Source organism: Petaurus breviceps, unplaced genomic scaffold (genome assembly GCF_028583685.1).
Source record: "Petaurus breviceps papuanus isolate PSGF00001 unplaced genomic scaffold, PetGlider_PUasm1.0 186, whole genome shotgun sequence".
Lineage (NCBI taxonomy): Eukaryota > Metazoa > Chordata > Mammalia > Diprotodontia > Petauridae > Petaurus > Petaurus breviceps.
In genome coordinates this window covers 35261794-35282782 of record NW_027185798.1, presented here as the reverse complement: position 1 = coordinate 35282782, position 20989 = coordinate 35261794, and the positions used below count along the sequence as shown (strand labels likewise).

The window sequence follows — 20989 nt, the reverse complement described above, 5'->3', positions numbered from 1 at the left end:
CTTTAATAGCTTAAAAGGGCACTAAGCTATTAAAACTAAAAAACGGCACTAAGACTTTTGGGACACTCTATATAAGGAATGTGTTCTAATTTATAATAAGAGCCATTCCCCAACTGTTAAATTGGGATTATGGATGTTAAGACTAAGAATATGAAAAGGCAGTTCTCAAGAGAAAAAACTAAGGCTATTTGTAGTTATATGAAAAAAGTCCTCCAAATCACTTCTAATTAGAGAAATACAAATTTAAAAAAATTTTCAGACTCTACCTCACACGCATCAAATGGGATAAGATGACACAAAAATGACAAATATTGGTGGGACTATAGGAAAACAGGTACACATTGTTGGTGAATTTATGAATGGGTACAACCACTGTAGAAAGCAATTCAGAATTATACACAAAGAATTACTGAATGGTGTATGCCCTTTGATCAAGCTGTAGAAAAAAAAAAGAAACAGGAAAAGGTCCTACATATACACACATCTTTTGTGGTAGCAAAAAACAGAAACTAAAGAGATGCCTCTCAATTAAAGAATGGCTGAATAAGTTGTGGTATATCAATGTGATGAAATACTATTATGTGATAAGAATGAGGAAGTGATGGTATCAGGGAGAGATGGACTTATATGAACTGGTGCACAGTGAAGGAAGCAGAACCAAAGAAATAATTTATATTAAAACAACATTATAAAAAAGGAAGCAATTTTGGGGACCTTCATAAACTAATGAAGAATGAAGTAAGCAGAACCAGGAGGACAAGCTATACACACATTAACAACAATTTACATAACAACAACAATACTGTATAAGTTAAACAAAACAAAAAGAAGTTTTGAAAGCTCTTGACCAATACAATGACCATCCATGATTTCAAAGGATCAGTGAAGAAATATACTATCCATATCCTGACAAAGAAATGAAAGATTTAGGGTGCAAAATTATTCATGTGCATGCGTATGTGTGTGTATTGTATATATGTGTTTATACATATTGATACATGTACATATGTATACAGAAAATTTAATATCTGTTGTGAGGGAGAATGAGTCAAAGAATAACATATTTATACACACACAGAAAGACACACACACAGAGCCAACAGGGGAATTTGTTTGGCTTGACCATGCATATTTGTTACAAGGAATTTGTTTTTCTTCTTTTTTTTTTCAATAGCAAAGCGGGAGTAGGAAAGAGAGAAAATAGATTTGTTAATTAATTTTTTTAAATAGAGAGGTTGAAGGTGTAGCAATGTGGAATGTTGCATACACTTTCAGATGTGGTCACTTTATTGTTGAACCAGAAACCCTTCATAGAATGAAGGCAATATGCAAATTTTTATTACATAAAGACAAAATACAGCTATAACTTGGGGAAAAAAATTGGAAAAATCCCAGCACTTAAAAGGATGAGAGAAATCAAACAAAAGGAAGACCATAACCCAGGCAAAAACTATCTCCCAATCATGGTCAAGCTTTTGCACATGACCCAGGCAGCCCTGGTTTATTCTGGGTGCCTGAGGTTTTGAATGCACACCCTATAATCAGAGATGACAGGCATTATGAAATATGAGCCATTTAGGGGAACAAAGAAAGATTTAGTGAAAAGATGCTCATTTGATCTAGGTCTTTAACATAACTAGCTCTAGCCTATATGATGTAGTAAACAGGGCAGAAGACAGTAAGTCAAGGGAGCTGAGTTCTTTCCAATTTCTCTCATTTACTCTCATGTAAAAGCTGTTTTCTAATTAATTATTTTATTCCGAACTTAAAATCCCAAATAAGATGGGCTTCCCATAAACACAGAACAAAAATACATGAACTGTGAATTTCTATTATGTACAACTTTAAAGATCCTTGAGGGCAGGAAACCTATTTTTGCCTTTCCTTATATCCCCAGAGAGCGCAACTCTGATGGACTGACCGTGTTGCTTGAATGTCAAATGTGCACTTGCCAAAAGCCTATTTTATGGAGAACTCACAACAGGGCAAGCATTCACATGGCGGTAAGAAGAAGCGATACAAGGACACTCTCAATGTCTCTCTTAAGAACTTTGGAATTGAATATGTGACATGGGAGATGCTGGCACAGGACCACTCAGCATGGTGTACCCACCTCAGAGAAGGTGCTGTGCTCTATGAACAAAGCAGAATTGAAATAACTCAAAGGAAACACAGGATGCACAAATTTGGAGATTCCATCCCAAATGTTCAGATGGACTATTTGTGCCTGACCTGTGGTAGAACATTTCGAGTTCATATTGATCAGCCACAGTCAGACACACCATACCTTGACTCTAACATAGTGAGGTCATTTTGGTCCTCTCTGAGAATGAAGAACAATAACCAATGAACCATATCCCCAGAGGTCAGCACAAGGCCCAGAACATGGTAAACAAATACTTAACAAATGTTTGTTGGTACTGAAATATTACCTATAATATGTTCAGATAGCATACCCTCTTATCACACACAATAAACTCAACATGTAACTCTGAAACAGTTTCCTTTCTTGTTGGCTTTCCTTCTTGTTTCTTCAGTGCATTTTAAAACACTGATTTAATGGCCCCCATTACTATTTCTATTTCTTCTTCTTCTTCTTTCTTTCTTTCTTTTTCTTTCTCCCTTCCTTTCTCTTTCTTTCTTTCTTTTTCTTTCTCTCTCTACCCTATGCCTACCTCCTTGTCCTCCCATATCCATAAACTGAAAAAAGAAAAAAAAACTTGTAACAAACATGCATGGCAAGAGCTGTTTTCTTCTGCTAGTATTTCAATTTTCTAATCTTTCAGAAATACCACTCCCCAACCCAAACTATATCCTCTTCTAAGTCTAGTCCAGAAACATTTATTAAGGGCCCACTATGTGCTGGGCACTGGGATAAATTCTGGGGGTACAAGGAAGGGCAAAAGCAGCCTCTACTCTCAAGAAGCCCATATTCTAATAAGGAACATGACAGGCTCACAGCTATGCACAAACAAGATACAAGTCGGGATGAAAAAGATGTAATCTCAGGGAAAAGTAGGAGGTAAGGGTGTATACAGGGACCAGGAAAGGCTTCCTGCAGCATGTGGGATTTTAGCTGTGTCTTGGGAGGCAAGAGAGAAAAAAGCATTCCAGATGTAGCTGGTATAAAGGCACACTAGTATCACCTGTGAGGAATATCATGAAGGCCAGTGTCACTGGTGGAGAGGGAGAGAAGACTGAAAAGGGAAGAAGGGGCCAAGTGAGGGACTTTAAGATAGAAACAGAGGATTTTATATTCCATTCTGGAACAGGGAGCTACAGGAGGTTTATAGAACCAGGGAGTGGCGTGGTGAGATCTGTGATTTAGGGAAGACCAATTGGGCAGCTGAGTGTTAGCTGAACTGTAATGAGTGAAAACTTGAAACAAGGAGACCAATTAGAGACTGACTGGAATAGCCCAACTGTGAGTTAATAAGGGCCTGGACCAAGACAACAGATATGACAGAGGATCTCTTTCCCTACGAGTCATACTAATACAAAACTGCTTCTTTAAGAATCTTTAAGCAGCAACAATAACAATCAAATGTTAATACCCAGTAGTGAAAAGTAAAAGGCATCCATTCCCTAGGGTAGTCCCCTTTCTAAACTCCTCTATTTCTGTCAATACCATCTACCGTTTTTCTAATATTCTGGGTTCACAACCTGGGAATTTTCCTCAACTACTCCGTACGCAAATATTCAATCAGCTGCCAAACCTTCTTTCTTGCATCCCACCCCTCCTCTACTCACCCTTAGTTGAGATGCTTATCCCTCTCATCTCCATTATTGCAATGGCCTCCAGTTCCTTGCCACTTCAGCCCATCCTCTATCTTGTGGTACTCCCAAGGGAAGGCATCCACCCCTCTCTGTACTCTGTCTCATTGAGGTCACACCCAACATGCCATCTTCAATTCTGGGAGTGACATTTTAGGGAGTGCATTAGTAAGCTAGAGATCACCCCAAGGATAGGGATGGCAATAGTAAAGGGACCTGAGGTCATGCTATTTCAGGGGACAATCAGAGGAACTGGTGATGTTTATCCTGAAGAATGGAAGAAAGGAAGAGATGATGATTGTATTCGCTTTTTGAAAGGCTATGTTGTGGCAGAAAGACTACACTTGTTCTGTTCTGCTGGACATTAGAGGGAAAACCTCAGGGTAACAAATGGGTGAAAGTTACAGAGCAGCACATTTAGGATTAAGGAAAAACTTCCTACTCACTGGAGCTATGCAGAAGTAGAATGTATAGCACTGGAAGATAGTGTCCCTGCTCCCCCATCTCACCCCCCCCAGATGGCTTTAAGCCTGGATCACTCATCATTAGGTTGTTGGAAAAGGAGCTGAATTAACTAGGTAGCTTCTGAGATCCCCTCTTACTATGAAGTTCTGTGGTCTGCCCAGCTAAGTCTGGAGGACAGAAAGCTGACCACTTCATGATGAATTATCAACCACGACAACCCCTAAGTCTAAGGTGTGAAACAGTTGCCTAAAATGGTGCAATCACGTGTCTTCTAAAGTAAGCAAGACTAGGCAAGCAAGGAGGCACACGTAAGCTCCTTTGCCGTGACCTCATTCATTTACCACTGCTTCTCAATGTGAATCCTCAAATTCGACCAGGCTAGTCTTCACAATACACTCATTCCTCTCTCCATATTTTTGCTCATGCTGCTCCTCAGACTGGGCTAACCTTCTTTCTCTCCTCTATCCAAATTCTATTCATGTTTCAAGGCCCAGTTAACGCTTGTCTCCTCTGATTATATAGTACGCATTCAAACCTTCAATTATCTAGACTAAATTAGGGCTGCCTATTCCATGCGGAAAACTGGAAACGACTTGGGAGGGGAACAAGCATTGTCATGTGAAAGAAAGAAAGGGCAAAATGAGGGCCAACAGGCAGAAGATGAGGAGACACAGATTTTGGTTCAATAATCAAGAATAATTTGAGTTGTTCGTAAAACGGGTTGCCTCATAAAGAGTTCCCTGTCACTGAAAGGGTTCAGTTAGAAGCTAAAATAACCACCTGCCAGAGAGGCTAAAAAAAAGGTACGTTCCCATCTGGGGTGGGAGGTTAGACCAGTTGGCATCTAAAGTATTTCCCAATTCTTGAGATTCTATGTCTCTACATTCCTAAACGTTCTTCCTTGTAAGAAGGAAGAAAATCAAGGGCAGAGACATAAAGAAAGGTAGGATAGTTTCGGGGCAAGAGCTAAGGAAACAAAATAAGAAAGGAAGCAATAGTGGGTAATAGGAAACAAGCAGTCATTGCTGTGAATTATGGGATCTTAGCAAGGATAGGACCTTGGGATTCATTTTGTCTAATCCCTACTCATAACACAAATCCTTTCTACAACTTCTCCAACTAGCCTCCACTTGAAAACCTTTAGTGATAGGGAACCCCCTACATTTCAAGGAAGCTCATTCTCTTTTGGATAGCTCTAATTTTTATAAAAAGAAGTTTTTCCTTCCGCTGCATAGAAATCAGTTATATTGGAACTTCATCTGAAGCCATACATTTGACACCAAGCAGAACAAAGTCTCAACCCTTATCTAAACAACTCTTTAAATATTAAAAGATAGTTATCATGTCCCAACTCATCCTTCCCCCTACAAGTCTTCACTTCTCCAAACAATCAGCCCCTTCAACCAACTTCTAGGTCAAATGTTTCCAAGTCTCCTCACCATCCTGATTACCCTCTACATACACTACACATTATCGTAAGCACTCTTAAATTATGGCACTCAGAAATTAACATAATGCTCTAAATGTGTTCTGATAATGGGAGAATATGATGAGACAATTACTTTCCTTTTTCTGGATGCTACACTCCTTTTAATGCACTTAAGGTGACAAGATCTTCATTGTTGAATCATGAGCTTGTAATCCACTAAAACTATCACATCTCTGTCTCTGTCTCTCTGCCTCTCTCTCTCCCTCCTTCCCTCCTCTTCCTCTCGTCTCCCCACCCCCTCTTTTACATAGTATACTTGTGAAATTGATTTTGCTAAACTAACTAAAAGACTTTATAATTATCCCCACTGACTTTCATTTTACTTGATTAAATCCCTTCTTCCAGACTTTCTATATCTTTTGGGATCCTGATTCTGTCATCTTAACACAATGGCTAATTTCTCTCAGCTCTGTGCCACCAGAAACTTTGATAAGCACATGTCCTTTATGACTTCATTCAGATCATCTGGATTTCCAGAAGGGCATCTGACAATCTCCCAAGGTATCTTTTCTGCACAAATGGAGTAGGTTGGATAACACAGTTAGGTGAATCTGGTTGAACCCAAAGAATGTTGATCAATTTTGACCTAAAAAGTTAACACCAAAGAGTAGAAATTTCAAAGAGGAAGATTTCAACTCAATCTAAGAAAACTGCCACCACCACCACCACCATCATCATCATCATCATCATCATCATCACCATCATCACCATTACGGGCAGAGCTATCTCAAAGACTTGACTGCCTCTGGAGGTAGCAAGTTTCCTATGACTAGAAATCTTCTAAAAAGTTAAATGTAGTAAAGAGAATTCATGTGTTAGGGATTAGAATTCATGATCTCTAAAGTCCCTTCCATCTCTATGATTCTATGGAAAACCAGGTAATCTCCTAAACTCCGTGTCAGCTCTAAAATTAATTGATTTATGTGAGGAAAAGGAGCAGGAGAGTTAAGAGACTGAACTAAGATCATAAGGCAAAATGACATAGAATCTTACAAACTGAAATCCCTAATATAATACATACAAACTTGCTTAAGCAGAATATTCTGATAATGTAGTGCTCTGATTAATTTTAATTAAGGGTTAAAAGAGAAAACTTTTAGTTCCAAACCCTATTTAAAATGCAAGTTTCTAAAATGTGTTCACATATCATGAGAAACTTCCAAATGTGTGATTTTATGATTAGATCTTCTTGTCTTGTTACACACATTACAGTGGTCCAACTCAGCCATCCAACATTAGTTCCCACTACTCCCCAATTATCATGTTCCCATTAGGCTACTGCCTTCTAACATGCTTATTCCCACTGCCATGTCTTTGCTAATTTGGAAACCCTTCACTGGGAAATCCTTTTTTTCTGATGTCTATACAAAATCTTATCCTACTTCATCTCCAAGATTTGATGTCCAAATACTCTAACTCACACAATCCTCTTCTCCCTTTCCTCAAATTTTGTTTTTTATAGTAGGTACCACAAAATCAACACTAACTATATTTTCTTGTTTCATGGTACATGTCCTCTTTCCCCAAATAACCTATAAATTCTTCCAGGGCGGGGACACAGAATCTCGTCCAGGAGATCTGTAGTGGACACCTCTCACAATACACACAGGGGACACACTGTTATGTACAAGAAAGTCAGCAAATGTACAGGGGTCTCTCCTATTTTCTGTTACTATCCTCACAATATGTATTTCATGAAACACCCTTCTAGCACAGTGTGAATGCTCATAAATATTTAACCGGCAACTTGCCAAATTATCCATTGAGGCCGCATAGTGGAGCTCAAAAGAACTGAGTTCTACTATTTACTTGTTGTGACTTTGGATAAGGGATTCAGTTTCCTCATCTCAGAGGCATACACATTGTCCAAGCTGGAAAGGGTCTGAGAGATCATCTATTCTGATAGTCCTATCTTTTTAAAAAGAAAAACGAGGCCAATCCCAGTCGATGTTCTTATCTCTGTGCCTCAAAGTTTATATGACATGAGAGATGAGGACATCTGCACTACCTACCTCACAGGATCCAAGAAACAAAGTACTTTGAATGCTAAGGTTTTGTATGAACATGAGCTATGACATTCATCACCTTTACTAATTAATGAAAATCTTTTTTTTTTTTTTGGAGGGGGAAAGGCAGGGCATTTGGGATTAAGTGACTTACCGAAGGTCAAATAGCTAGTAAGTGTTAGAGTCTAGATTTGAACTCAGGTTGTCCTGACTCCAAGGCCAGTGCTCTATTTACTGCGCCACCTAGTTGCCCCAATTAATGAAAATCTTGCAGTAATGTAAGAGTTAGCACGACAATCCTCATTAACTGAAAACCTGGTCCAACTGATAACCACACCAGCAGAGCTGAATGAGGTACTGAAGGAGAAATGGTAACTCAACAGAGCTCACTATTTCCAGATGGCACTGCTTTGGTCTGATAATAAAGTGGCAGCTAGGTGGCACCTTGAAGACCTGAGTTCAAATCCAGCCTCAGACATGTGTCCCTATACAAGTCACTTAACCTCTGTCTGCCTTGGTTTCCTCATCTGTAAAATAGGCATAACGAAAGCAGCTGAGATTTCCCAGGGTTACTGTGATGAGCAAATTAGATACTTGTAAAGTACTTAGCCAACCTTAAAGTGCCTTATAAATGCTAACTATTATTATTATTAATGACCAATTCTATTTGTAGCTTTCAAGAAACTGAGGTCAGAAAAGGGAAATGGGAAGTATGTAAGATAAGCCTTCAAGTGAAACAATACCACCACTACAGTACCATCCTTATTACACTTCAATAAGCATTTAGATCATTTGATCATGTGAGGACAACAGAATGGTTGTCAACTGGAGAGAAGCTTAACCAAGAGTTTTTTGGTTTTTTTGCTTTTTGGAGGACACTTGGAGTTAAGTGACTTGCCCAAGGTCACACAGCTAGTTTTCGTGTTAAGTATCTGAGGCTGGATTTGAAATCAGGTCCTCCCGACTCCAGGGCCAGTGTTTTATTCACTGCACCATCTAGCTGCCCCCTTAACCAAGAGTATAAAGAAAAACTATCTCTTTACATAAAGTCCAAGACACCTAGGTGCTGGAGCTTTGCCTGTTTCTGTAATTGAGCCCAAGCTAATTCCTAAGAGTCATTGCTTTGAGCAAGTCCCTGTCAGTTTTTTCTCCCCTGTTTCACAAACTCAATTTTTAAAAATCTAATTAAAGTCAAAAACATGGGTGTTCTAGAATCAGAATTACCACCCTGAACTTCAACTTGGTTCTTCTGACTTGCATATCAGGCTGTATTTAAAGATGGTTCACTCCAAAATTATTTTCTCTGCTTTAATGAAACTTTTTTTAAAATAAAAGGCCCAGGAAAGAGATTATTCTGGAAATATTTTTAAAGTCAATAGAGTATACAAATTGAGAGGCTGATGGTTGCTATTATCAGTCTGAGACAACAATCTATTTCTAGGAGGGGAAGGACTGAGAGGCTGTGAGGTGATGTCACTAATAAATAGTTTCCATTTTACAAACAGAGGAAACTTAATCTCTCTTAGACCAAAGTGAAGAGTAAAATGTAACTTAGATAAAAGTCCACTCTAATATTTCAGTGTGGCTTCAAAGTAACCATACAGTCTCACAGGTGATGCCAACAAAACTGCAAAGGCTTCAAGTACTGCCCTGGTGATAGACTGTGTCAGCTGATGACCAGCCTTGGTAAGCATGGACAGACTTAGCCTTGGTAACTGGAAAAGGAGTTCTTTGGCCATGGAACAAATAAAAATTTTAAATGACCCTTATTTCCAAGTGGCCCTATTTTGCCTGAGCTCTGAAAATGATGAAATCGTAGAAAAGAAGGTGGGGAATGCTAAGAATCTCTGTTTACTTACTGAATTTATAAGTAGCATTCTACCTGCTGGTACTCCAAATGTGTTTGTTTTCCAATGACCTTGGATGGGTAAAGAGGTAAAAATTCTCAATTTCCCTTCACTCCTAGATCTAAAATGCAGGATTTCTGAGTTAGAGAATTAGAGGTCCCCATTGATGCTTGGTACTTAGTTAACTGTGGTAGATCAGGCAAGTCAGGTGTCCTAGTAGACAGAGTACTGAACTTGGAGTCTGGAAGAGCTGAGTATGAATTCCATTTATGTCATTTACTAGCTGTGTGATCTTGGGCAAGTCATTTAACATGTTTGCCTCAGTCTCCTCAACTGCAAAATGGATATAAAACTGTACCTGTTTCACAAGGTTCTGAGGCTCAAATTACATTTCATATACACACATAAATATACAGATGTGTGTACACTTATATAAGGACTTTGTGATATATAAATCATAGCTAGTATTATCTGTGATTATTGCACTGCTGCAGGTATTTGCTCCACAACACACATCACAGCCTCTCTATGCCTGTTTATCCTTTGATATTCTTGCCCACATTTTCCCCTAAATATTTCAGGGAGGATCTATTTAGATGCACTCTAGGTCCTTCTCCTATCTCATTAGCTCAGGAACAATGAAGGCTGTCCATGAGAAGCATGGCTTAGTAGAAAAAGTCCTCCATTTAAGAAACAGAAAGACCTAACTGTAGGCTCAAGCCTTTCCTCAAACATCTGCTAACTGCCTGACACTGAAGCTGTTTTATTCATTTTTTTTAATCTAAGAAGTAGGGATGATATCCCCCAGAGCAGTGACCTCAGTAACTCAGGGAGTTACTGTAATGTCAAATGAGATCATATAAGTGACAAACTTTGGAAGCAGTCTCTTAAAGGGAGCTCTTTCTTATATGGCATCTCTCCTACTTTCCAGGTCATATTCTCCATGTTTTTCATGCCACCTTTTAGGACCAATGCATCACGCATCATTAGTAACCTGCCCTCCCAATGCATCTTTCTACTGTCCTGTTCTTGAGCTATAAGTCATTTTAATGCTCCCAAGATCTGAATGTTCCATGATCCACAGCCCTAGAGCAAAACCGCAGCATACTGGCATTCAAGGGATAAGATTTTGTAGTAAAGTGTGTTCAGTATCACAGGCTCTCTATGATTGAATTAACTAACCATCAGTGACTAAGGAAAAAAAACTATCCATTTCTATGTAACAAATAGAAGTTCAGAGTAAAAATAATACTTGGGATATTAATAAAGTTCTATTTCATCCACTGTTTTCTGGATGCAAAGCCAGGTGATACAGGAGATAGAGTGCTGGACCTGAAGTTAGGGAAACCCAAGTTAAAATTCTGCCTCAGATACTTAATATCTGTGTGACTGGGCAAATCATTTAACCTCCCTGCCTCAGTTTTCTCATCTGGAAAATGGGGACAGTAATAGACCCTACCTTACACAGTTGTAAGGATTAAATGAGGTAATATTTGGAAAGCACTCTGCAAACAAACCTTAAAGAGCTATAGAAATCTAGCTTTTATTAATTTATATCCATTCTTGCTAAACTCACATTAAGTTAGGTAAAGCTAAAATGTGAATGTTTAAAAAAGCAAGAGCTTATTAAAATCTTCATAACCCTGAAAGGCAAAATAAAAAGAATACTTCCTTGTACCTCCTTCTAATTCTGCTTTGTTTTTAAAGCAAAAACTGCCCCAGAATTAGTGGTGATAACACCAACTTAAACCAAAAAGAAAATGCTACTTTATCAAGTGTACTGATTACCCAGAGACGGTGTGGCAAGAAGGCTGGGCAACCTTATCTTTATCAGAAATATCCACCATTTGCAGGACACAATTAATCAGTTTGCAGTTTTTCTGTTATCAGTTTGTATTGGCAAGATGCAATAGCACCTTTTCTCCCTCATTATTGATAACTGCTGCTCTCAGACTCCATCCTTAAGAAAAAATACTGGTAGAATCTCCAAATTGCTTAATGTGGCTATTAAGTTATGGCATCAGACTTTACTTTAACAATGAATCTCTCAGGGATGACATATACATATATATGTGTATGTAGGTGTGTGTGTGTGTGTATAATACATATTATACACACATATACAGACATATATACACATTATTTTTATATTTTTATTTTAACTATATACAAGTTTAATTGGTGAACCATTTAAATATGGAGTTAAAGGGTTGATGCTTCCAGAAGTTCTTTTTTAAATCATGGGCTGAAAATAAGGACAGAACCCTCTGCCCATATTAACAAACTATTACTTGTACTGTGCACATGGAAACATTTAAGCTGATTAGAGTGGCCTGGAAAGTAAAATATCTGTGTTTCCTGGCACTTAGGTAGTTGGAAAGATAACATGAGTTATACCAAATTCGGTTGTGGTCATTAATGCTGCCAGAGCCAATGAGAGAAAGTAAATAGTGTGAAGTTCTCATTAAGTTAGTGTGTTCTGCACTAGATTTTCCATCAGCAACATCCTCTCCTTTCTTTCCCCCCAATTCTGATATCCTTTTCACACTCAACTATAGTGAACTTTTAAGAGAGAGAAACTGTCTTGGGAAAATGTAGGATTACAACAAACCAGGCTGATGCAAACGCCTGCTGTTGCTGGTGGTGGGTGCAAAGCATTAGATAAGCTTCTTGGGCCTGGTGTCCCTCCCATTCTAAATGTTGCAACTGTATGTGAAGTATAGTCCTGACCACATTTCTGATGTGAAAAAAACAACACATTTTATAAACTCTCAACTTGTTCTACCCTTCTATTTCAAAGGGCCCTTTGTGAACTATGAAAAAATACCATGTGTGTAAAAAAGGGCTGAGTCCTACTTATATCACAAGAAGTCTTGATTTGGAGAAAAGGGAGAAAGGAAGATGGAAAGGAGGGAAGGAGGGAAGGAGGGAAGGAAGGAAGGAAGGAAGGAAGGAAGGAAGGAAGGAGGGAAGGAGGGAAGGAGGGGGAGGGAGGGAGGAAAGGAGGGAGGGAGGGAGAGCAGCACCCCATACCTTCTTGTCCTATATGTAATCAAAATTCATACTTTCTGTAGACTACTGCTAATAATAAATCATATAAGGAGGCTTTCCCTCTTGGGGAAGTGGTATTAATGCAAATAGTACAATGGAAAAGTCAAAAAGTCTGGATTCAAATCCCAGCTTTGAAGCCTTGTGCTAGCCTTGTTACTTGAGGCCTCAGTTTTCTCCTCTGTAAAAAGGGAATCCCGGGAGCAGCTTTCCTCTGCAGCCCCCTCCAGCTCTAAAATCCCAAGGCCATCTCTGAATACACTAGGCTAAGACACACAGAGCTCCTTTTTAAAAGTATGGGAGTTAATGTTCAGGTAATTGTTTTCGGAGTTTCACAATAGTTGCCCAGTTCTCTGAAAGAAGTATCACGACAATCTTCAGCAACACAATCCACCTGAGGAACACACCAACAGAGTTGCCTGGCTGGGGCACTGAAGGATGAGAATGGGTAACTTCTATTTCCAGAAGGTGCTGCTTTTGTCTGATAATGAAAATCAAACTTTGATCTGAGAATAAATAGCAGTCATTGCTTTGATCTGAAACAGAAAAAAACAACTATTCTTCTGGATCTCAACAAGCTGATTTGGGAAGAGAAGGTACAAGGGGTGTAAGTAAGTAAGTAAGTAAGTAAGGTACCTTCTAAATATGCTTTTCAGTTTGGGAAATCAAACTGCCACCATTAGCAGTCACTCTCTGCATGCTACTTGGAGAAGTCAAGGCCAACATAATGATCCCGATGCCTCGACTTGCTAGGACAGCATCAAATCTGCTTGGGCGGCTTTTTTAAGGAGTCCTTAACCCTTCCAACTAACTCCTCCCTCCAAAGCCCTTCTAAATTCTAAAGCATCAAGCAAAATGGTTGATTAAATGTTTAATTAATACTTCTGCAACTAGGAGATTAATTTTAGGTCAAATTTAATATGGAATAGAATTGCATTTTTTATGTGTTGCATCTCCATTTTATTGGGGCCCCTGGGATAGATAACCAGTGAGTATGTTACTTTTGATGTCCATTTTAAGAGACCATTTGAAATGACAGAGTTTTGCAGTCTTTCTAAGCTTTACTTTTATGACGCTGTTGACCATATTTTTCTGCCAAGTCCTTGGCCAGGAACACAGGTTCAAATTTTATACACACACACACACACACACACACACACACATATATAACACATTGTTTTATATATAAAACATTCTTTTTTGAGAAAATGGGATCCATTCTACAATGTAATTTTCAATAACACAAGGTAAAAAGGAGGAAATTCTAATAATGCTCAGTCCTGAGATATTGACTTACCTTTCATTTTTTCCCCTAATGGTTTGTTTCAGTCTCCATCCCCAGTTTATAGTAGCATAACACATCACAGTTTTCAAAGCTCTTCCTATACAGTTCCTCATATGATCTTTTAAAGAATTAATTTGTGGTATATATTAATTCAGGAATTATTTACTCTAATCTGCAGATGATGGAACTGAGAATCAGAGGAATCACATGAATTGTCCAAGGTCACACAAAGTCGGCAGCAAAGCCATTACTAAAGAGTGAGAATTCAACCAACAGGTGGTCCACCAACTTACCAGAATCTTCAAAATGAGGCATCATCCCTTAAAAATAGAACCCCATCATCAAATCAGAGACTTCAGAACCAAACTTTTGAAAATGAACATTCTACACTAACATACAGATGGGGAAAATCAACATAGGCCAAACACAAGGGGAAGAGAAGAAAAGCCACCTATAACTCTTGTATGTTACATGGCCCAAGCTTCAGTTTACCCTTCTGCAAAATGAGAAGGTTGGACTAGGTGATCTCTGGCATTCCCCTTCAGTATTCAATTTAGGGCCTTATAAACCTTTTTGAAGTATTTGTTTCACCCTCCAAAAGACACATGAAAAGGAAAAAAATATTTTAAAAGCACACTGATGTTTAAAATCCACATTTTTAAAATTCCCCATCCCTCTCCCCACCATCCCACCCAAGTTTAGCTGCATTAGATTGTGAGTTTCCTAAAATCAGAGACTGAGTTTGAGGGTTTCAGGGAGGGCCTTTCTTTGTACCCCTAGTGCTTAAGACTATACCTGATACACAGTAGGTGCTTAATACTTTTTCACTTATCAAAGAAATGTTCTACATAATTTACATAAAATGCACTAATAAAATTTATATTTTAGAGAAAAACTTATAAGTTACTGAGAGGCTACAACCAATCATAGATTTGGGAGAGACAACTTCCTCTGAAACAAGGTAACATACTTGCCATCAGCATGGTCACAAGGGTTTTATTAACCTCTCCCAAGAACACATTGGCCACAGTAGCTGAAGGTTTCCCCCAGCTTTGTATCCTGATCTACTGACACAGTAGCAGGACACAAGGGCTCCTAACAGTAAGAAAAAAAACAACTGAGCTGTTTATGAAATGAATATGAAAGTCCCCATCTATCCTCATCTGTCAGCATGATGTTATCAGGGACTTCTATAATTTCCATAAACAATCATTATATTTTAGCTGAATCAGTAGCATTATGTTCTTTGAAAAGAAAGTCTTTTCAGATACCTGCTACTTTGAAGCTCTTTTCTCTCAAATCCCACCCTCCATGTTAAAGATTTGGCTTCTCCTTTTAAAAATCCACATAGCAGTCTCTTAAAACAGGCAGACTCTTACATGCCCAGAATACCCGATTAGAAGTTTTGTCAGCCTGCCAAATCTTCTCATTTTCACTTACTACTCTGTGTTTTGAGTGAGTTGTTTCCTTCATATTATTTACTGATGAGATGAGTTCCAGTATTTCCTTTTTTTCCAGAAGAAAAAAAGTCACTTTTAAAATATGCTTTAATTTTTTTGTGTTTTTTGCCTTTTTTTTTGGAGGGGGAAAGGCAGAGCAACTGGGGTTAAGTGACTTGCCCAAGGTCACACAACTAGTACGTGTTAAGTGTCTGAGGCCGCATTTGAACTCGGGTCCTCCTGACTCCAGGGTTGGTACTCTATTCACTGTGCCACCTAGCTGCCCCAAAAATGCATTATTATAATAATTATCGATGCTGTTACCTGAGAGTTCTTAATAATTCTGCACCTATGCAACATTATTCTTCTAAAAACCCAACAGATTTTATGTCCCAACTAAGTCTTATCTAGATCAAAGGGTATAGAGCTAGAAGAATTCCCAGAGAAAATGTAGAGAAGTGTCACAGAACTCCCCAGTGTGGCTGGAACCAGATTAAAATGTAACTGGGGAATATTGGAGAAATTTATTTTCTAAAATACAACAGAGATAATGTGAATTCTTGGTTTTTGAAGCAAATTTATGCAGCGATAAGCTTCTACTTGAGTTTGACACCACTGATCTAGACAAGGAAAGTGAAACCTAGAGAAATTAACTTGCCCAACGTGACAGAGGTAATAAGTAAAAAGCACTGGGGTCAAGTCCATGGTTTTCAAATTCAATACCCCTTTCCACTGTCCCTGGTTGCCTTTTAGGGGCCCAAGAGAAAGTGTATCATAAACAGATTTCATGCAAGCCTCAACATAATAACAGTCTGAAATTTTGCTTATAGGAACACCATATATTTTTACAAAGGCCAAACAAAGCAGTCCTGAGGAATACAGAGCAGACGGAAGTTATCCCACAGCTGACAGAGGTACTTCCATTCATTTCCATCAGAGCTGATGACGTAGATATTCACTTACACACTCATTCAAAAAGGCATCTGTGAAATGTCTACCTGCCTGCGGCACTGTGCTAGACCCAGCACAAAAGAATCAAGTTCCCAGGGTACAAGAGTACTAATTATCTGAGACAAAGGAGTAGTTACTAAAAAATCAGAACACAAAGCGGGTAGTTCAGACAATAGAGTAGAACTCCAGCCCCAGTTCTAAAGGTATAAAATTTGACTCCTTTTCTTCTCTTTCTCTGTCATTTATTCCATTGGTCAAAAAAGCAGATCATTATTTTTTTATGGTATTTCGTGGACAAACAATTTGTAACCTTACCTTTTATTCCAAATTTAAACAATGTGCAAGCATTGATTTGCTATCATGACACCTTCAAAGAAATGTTCACATTTAGTTAAAAAGAGTTATTGGGGTTTTTTTTGCTTTTTTGGAGGGCATTTGGGGTTAAGTGACTTGCCCAAGGTCACACGGCTAGTAAGTGTTAAGTGTCTGAGTCCGGATTTGAACTCAGGTCCTCCCAACTTCAGGGCCAGTGCTCTATCACTGCGCCACCTAGACACCCCTAAGAGTTGTAATTGTTGAGTTGTTTTTCCGTTATATCTAACCCTTTGTGACCCTTTTGGGAGTTTTCTTGACAAGAATACTGGAGTGCTTTATCATTTCCTTCTTCAGCTCATCTGACAGATGAGGAAACTGAGGCAAACAGGGTTAAGTGACTTGTCAAGGGTCACACAGCCAGACGCAAACTCAAGTCCTCTTGACTCCAGGGCCAATGTGCTATCTATTGTACCACCTAGCTGCTCTAGTTAAAAAGAGTATTTCCTGCCTAAAATGGCTCATTTTCTAGCACTAAAAATTCTAGATCCAAGTGCCCAAGAAGACTGGGTTAAAAAAATTGTGACAAATTCACTTATGATGTGCAATCATTAGTCAATAGCTATAAATTAAAAAGTTAGCCTAAACCATCTCAATAGGACTTTTGTGAAACTCAAAACGAGATACTGTATGTAAAAGTACTTTGTACCAATAGTATTCAAAACATTATGTGAATGTCATTTTACTTATTTTTATTTCATTTTAAAGTTATTTCATGTGTTTATCAACTTGTACAATAATTAGAAAATATTGGGGTGGCCAAGTGGCACAGTGAGTAAGAGCACTGGCCCCAACGTCAGGAGACCCGGGATTGGTTCTGGCTTCAGCTACTTGGCACCCACACAAAATAACTGGCCGGGTAACCTTGAGCAAGTTACTTAACCCCAATTGCTTAAAAAAAATATAAAATAATTAGAAAATATTGAAGGAATGTGCAAAGTTCCCAAGAACTGGGAGAATAGCTAAAAAAAACAACCCAACTGTTATATATGGATGTAATGGCACACTACATGCCAAAAGGCAGATTACAAAGAGATTGAAGGAAATCTAGATGAAGAAATGTGGAGTAAAGAAAACAGGATCAGCACAAGATGCATGATGGGTATCCCTATCAGTAAGATGAAGGGTTTGAACCAGAGCACAATGCGAACAGTGATGGTTCTGGAGTTGAGAGACCTGGGCTTCCATTTCACCTCTGATGCTAACCACTCAACCTCTGTGTGAGATCTTCAATTAGTCACTTAACAACCTCTTGTGGGCCACAATTTCCTCATCTGTGAAATAAGGGGGTTGGACCAAATGGTCTCTGAGTTCCCTTCTAGTCCCAACATCTATGACTCTTTGACCTCAAATGTTTCTTCCAGCTATAAAAATCTATATAACAAGGTAAAAAAAAATTATAATTATATATATATAACAACATCAGAATTTTTCTAAAACACAGAAGGAAAAGAAATCAGAAGGGGACAAAGAGAAAAACTGGACATTTCTGTTATTATTTTCTTAAAGTTAATATATGTTTTCTTTAAAAATAAATACAAAATAAACTTAGAATTTATAGTTTTATGTACAATTATTTTTTATTTTTCTTAACCAAGGGAATGTTTGCTTTTGTTAATGGTTACTAAATTTAGAATATCAATGTTAAACCTTCTTCAAAGTTTTTTTTTCTGCTAGCAAAACAAGAAATTCCACATACCAATCCTTATTTTACCATTAATTTCCATTACAAAATTGGAAATGTGTTCCTGTGGGGAGAAATTCATACCCAGGATATTGTGGAAGTGGAAAAAACATGGTGATATGCAGATGAAATCATAATGTCCCATTCAGGAATGCCATAGTGGTTGGATATAAACTGAGTTTGAAGGAAGAAACTGGGTACTCCTAGGCTACTGGAATAGATTCCAACCAGGTGTGGGGAAAAGGGAGGGAGAAAGGGAGAACACAGTCATGACAGTTTGGAGCATGAAAGAAAAGGGCTCTTAACTCAGTCTCACAACACTGTAGGGTTTATTTATATAGAGAAGTAAGATGATTATTTAAGTTGCATTTTAGAGACTGGCACATGGCTAATGCATCTGGCCTAAGGATCTGACTTAGATGACAGGAAGGAGAAATTAGACCCAACTAAAGAATCTGGAATCAATGAGATAGACTCATAAAGTTCAAGAGAGGTCTGGTGGTCTCGGGGTGGAGGGGAGGGGCACATTACCCAACAGAGAACAAGAATCCCCTCCTACAACATGCTTGGAAAATGGGCAAACCGTCTTCACTTGCAGACCTCCAGTAAGGGATGATTCACCACCTGCCAACACAGTCCCATTCCACTTTGGAATACCTCTAATTGTCAGCAAGTTCTTCCTTAAAGCAAACCTACATATATCTCTTTGTAACTTCTATTCATTGCTCCAATTCTCTGGGACCAAGTAGAGCAAATCTCATGCCCTTTCAGGAGACAATCAATCAAATATTTGAAAACAGCTAATACTCACTACTACATGAAAAAAGTAAGAGGTTATTTAACAAGCAAAGGAAAAATACTATGAATGGGACAGAGTCAATCATGATACTAAACAGTTCATTTCTAAAATTTTTCTAAAAATATTTCCAACCCATCCCCTAAAAAAGATTTCCAATCCATCCCCCATAAAAGAAAAATCTCTTTCTACTGGTCAAAAGAATCCCTTCACATCCAACTTAAATGTTGAAGAACGAAACCATGGAACAAATCTAATTTAGTGTTATACTTACTCGCAGTATCCTGTACCATTGTTGAAGGTAACACATTTTCCTTCATTTACACAGGGCTTGAAAGCATCTCGACACTGTATTGCTTTAAAAAGAAAACACACAAAAATATAAATTAGATGTGTCACTAACCACTATCTTCATATACTCTAGGATCCAGTTCAGACCAGCCTTTAAATCTTAATCAGATCTGGAATTCCCTCTACAGCTGTGCTACCCCACGAACACCTAACAGAGGCAAGTCTTGGTCTCTGATTCAAGAAATGAATTCCTTCCCCATTGATAATTTGCTTTTTGGTCATCACTGGTGAAGCACTTCATTCTAGGGCATCCTGGAAGATGGGATCCCTCTAAGTATAGCAAGTTTCAGAGGAGTGATCTGATAATCCAGCAGTGAAGAGAGAGGGATAACTGGGAAGAAAATCTGTTCTCATCTCTGACTTCAGCACAACCCAAACTTCAGGTGCATTTTTGGAAGCTTCAGAACCATTCATTCCAATGTGCCTCCAATTTATCCCTTCCCCTTTTAATATACCTTCTGTACAGTTAAGTAATCTTCCCAAAGCCAACCATTCCAAGCCTTGTACAAGATGACTGGCTCCACTCTGATTTCATGCTACTTCCCTTCGCTTATTCTTGGTAAGTTGTTCAGTTGTTCAGTCGTGTGCAACTCTTTGTGACCCTGTGGGTCACAGCAGGTTTTCCAGCAAAGACACTGGAGTGGTTTGCCATTTCCTTTTCCGGTGGGATAAGGCAAAAAGAGGTTAAGTGACTTGCCCAGGTAATACATGCCTGAGGTCATATCTGAACTCAGGTCTTACTGACTACAGGTCCAGAGCTCTACCCCTAGTTGACTCCTCATTTATTCTATGCATCAGTAAAACTGCATTGCTCTTTTTTTTTTAAAGTAATTGAGGTTAAGTAACTTTCTCAAGGTTACACGGCCAGGTGTTTCTGGGTGGGTGCTAAGTATCTGAGCCCGGATTCGATCCCAGGTCATCCTGACTCTGGGGCCGGTGCACTTACTGTGCTACCTGGCCGCCCCAAAACTGCATTACTCTTGATGCCCTATTCTCACCCTACCTTTGTCCGTCTTTGTGCCTCTTAAGTCTTCTGTCCTCTATGCCCCCCTTTCCCTCTCCCTTAAGGGTCTGATTCAGTTACTTCCACTTCTCCCAAAAACTCTTCCGCTGAAAGTGATCTTTCCCTCTTTGAATGCCTATAGCATTTTTCCTGGACCTTTCCTTTCCACATATTTATTTGGACATTTGTCCTGCACCTCCTCTTCTCCCTGATTAGACTGTAAGCATCCTAAGAGTAGGGCCTTAGTCAGCTCAACCGCCCTATTTACCCCAAGTACTTAAATGTGTATTGATTGAAATGAATAATCACATCTCATCTTAAGGATTTTTGAGTGAGTCTCTTTGGGCAGAAGATAGAAAGCACAATCTAATTACTCATCCATCTATCCATATACTCATCCATCCATCCATGCATTCACCCATAGATCCATCCATCCATCCATCCATCCATCCATCCATCCATCCATCCATCCATCCATC

The 20989-nt window shown here is 38.7% G+C and overlaps 1 protein-coding gene across 1 annotated transcript in view; it reads right to left on the bottom strand.

Moving 5' to 3' along the window:
- NOTCH2 (notch receptor 2) overlaps positions 1-20989 on the bottom strand; it is a 182157-nt gene that overhangs the window by 115040 nt on the left and 46128 nt on the right. The window contains exon 2 of the mRNA XM_069090209.1: positions 19431-19512. Within this exon, the coding sequence (XP_068946310.1) occupies positions 19431-19512 (82 nt within the window). The remainder of the gene's footprint in view (positions 1-19430; positions 19513-20989) is intronic.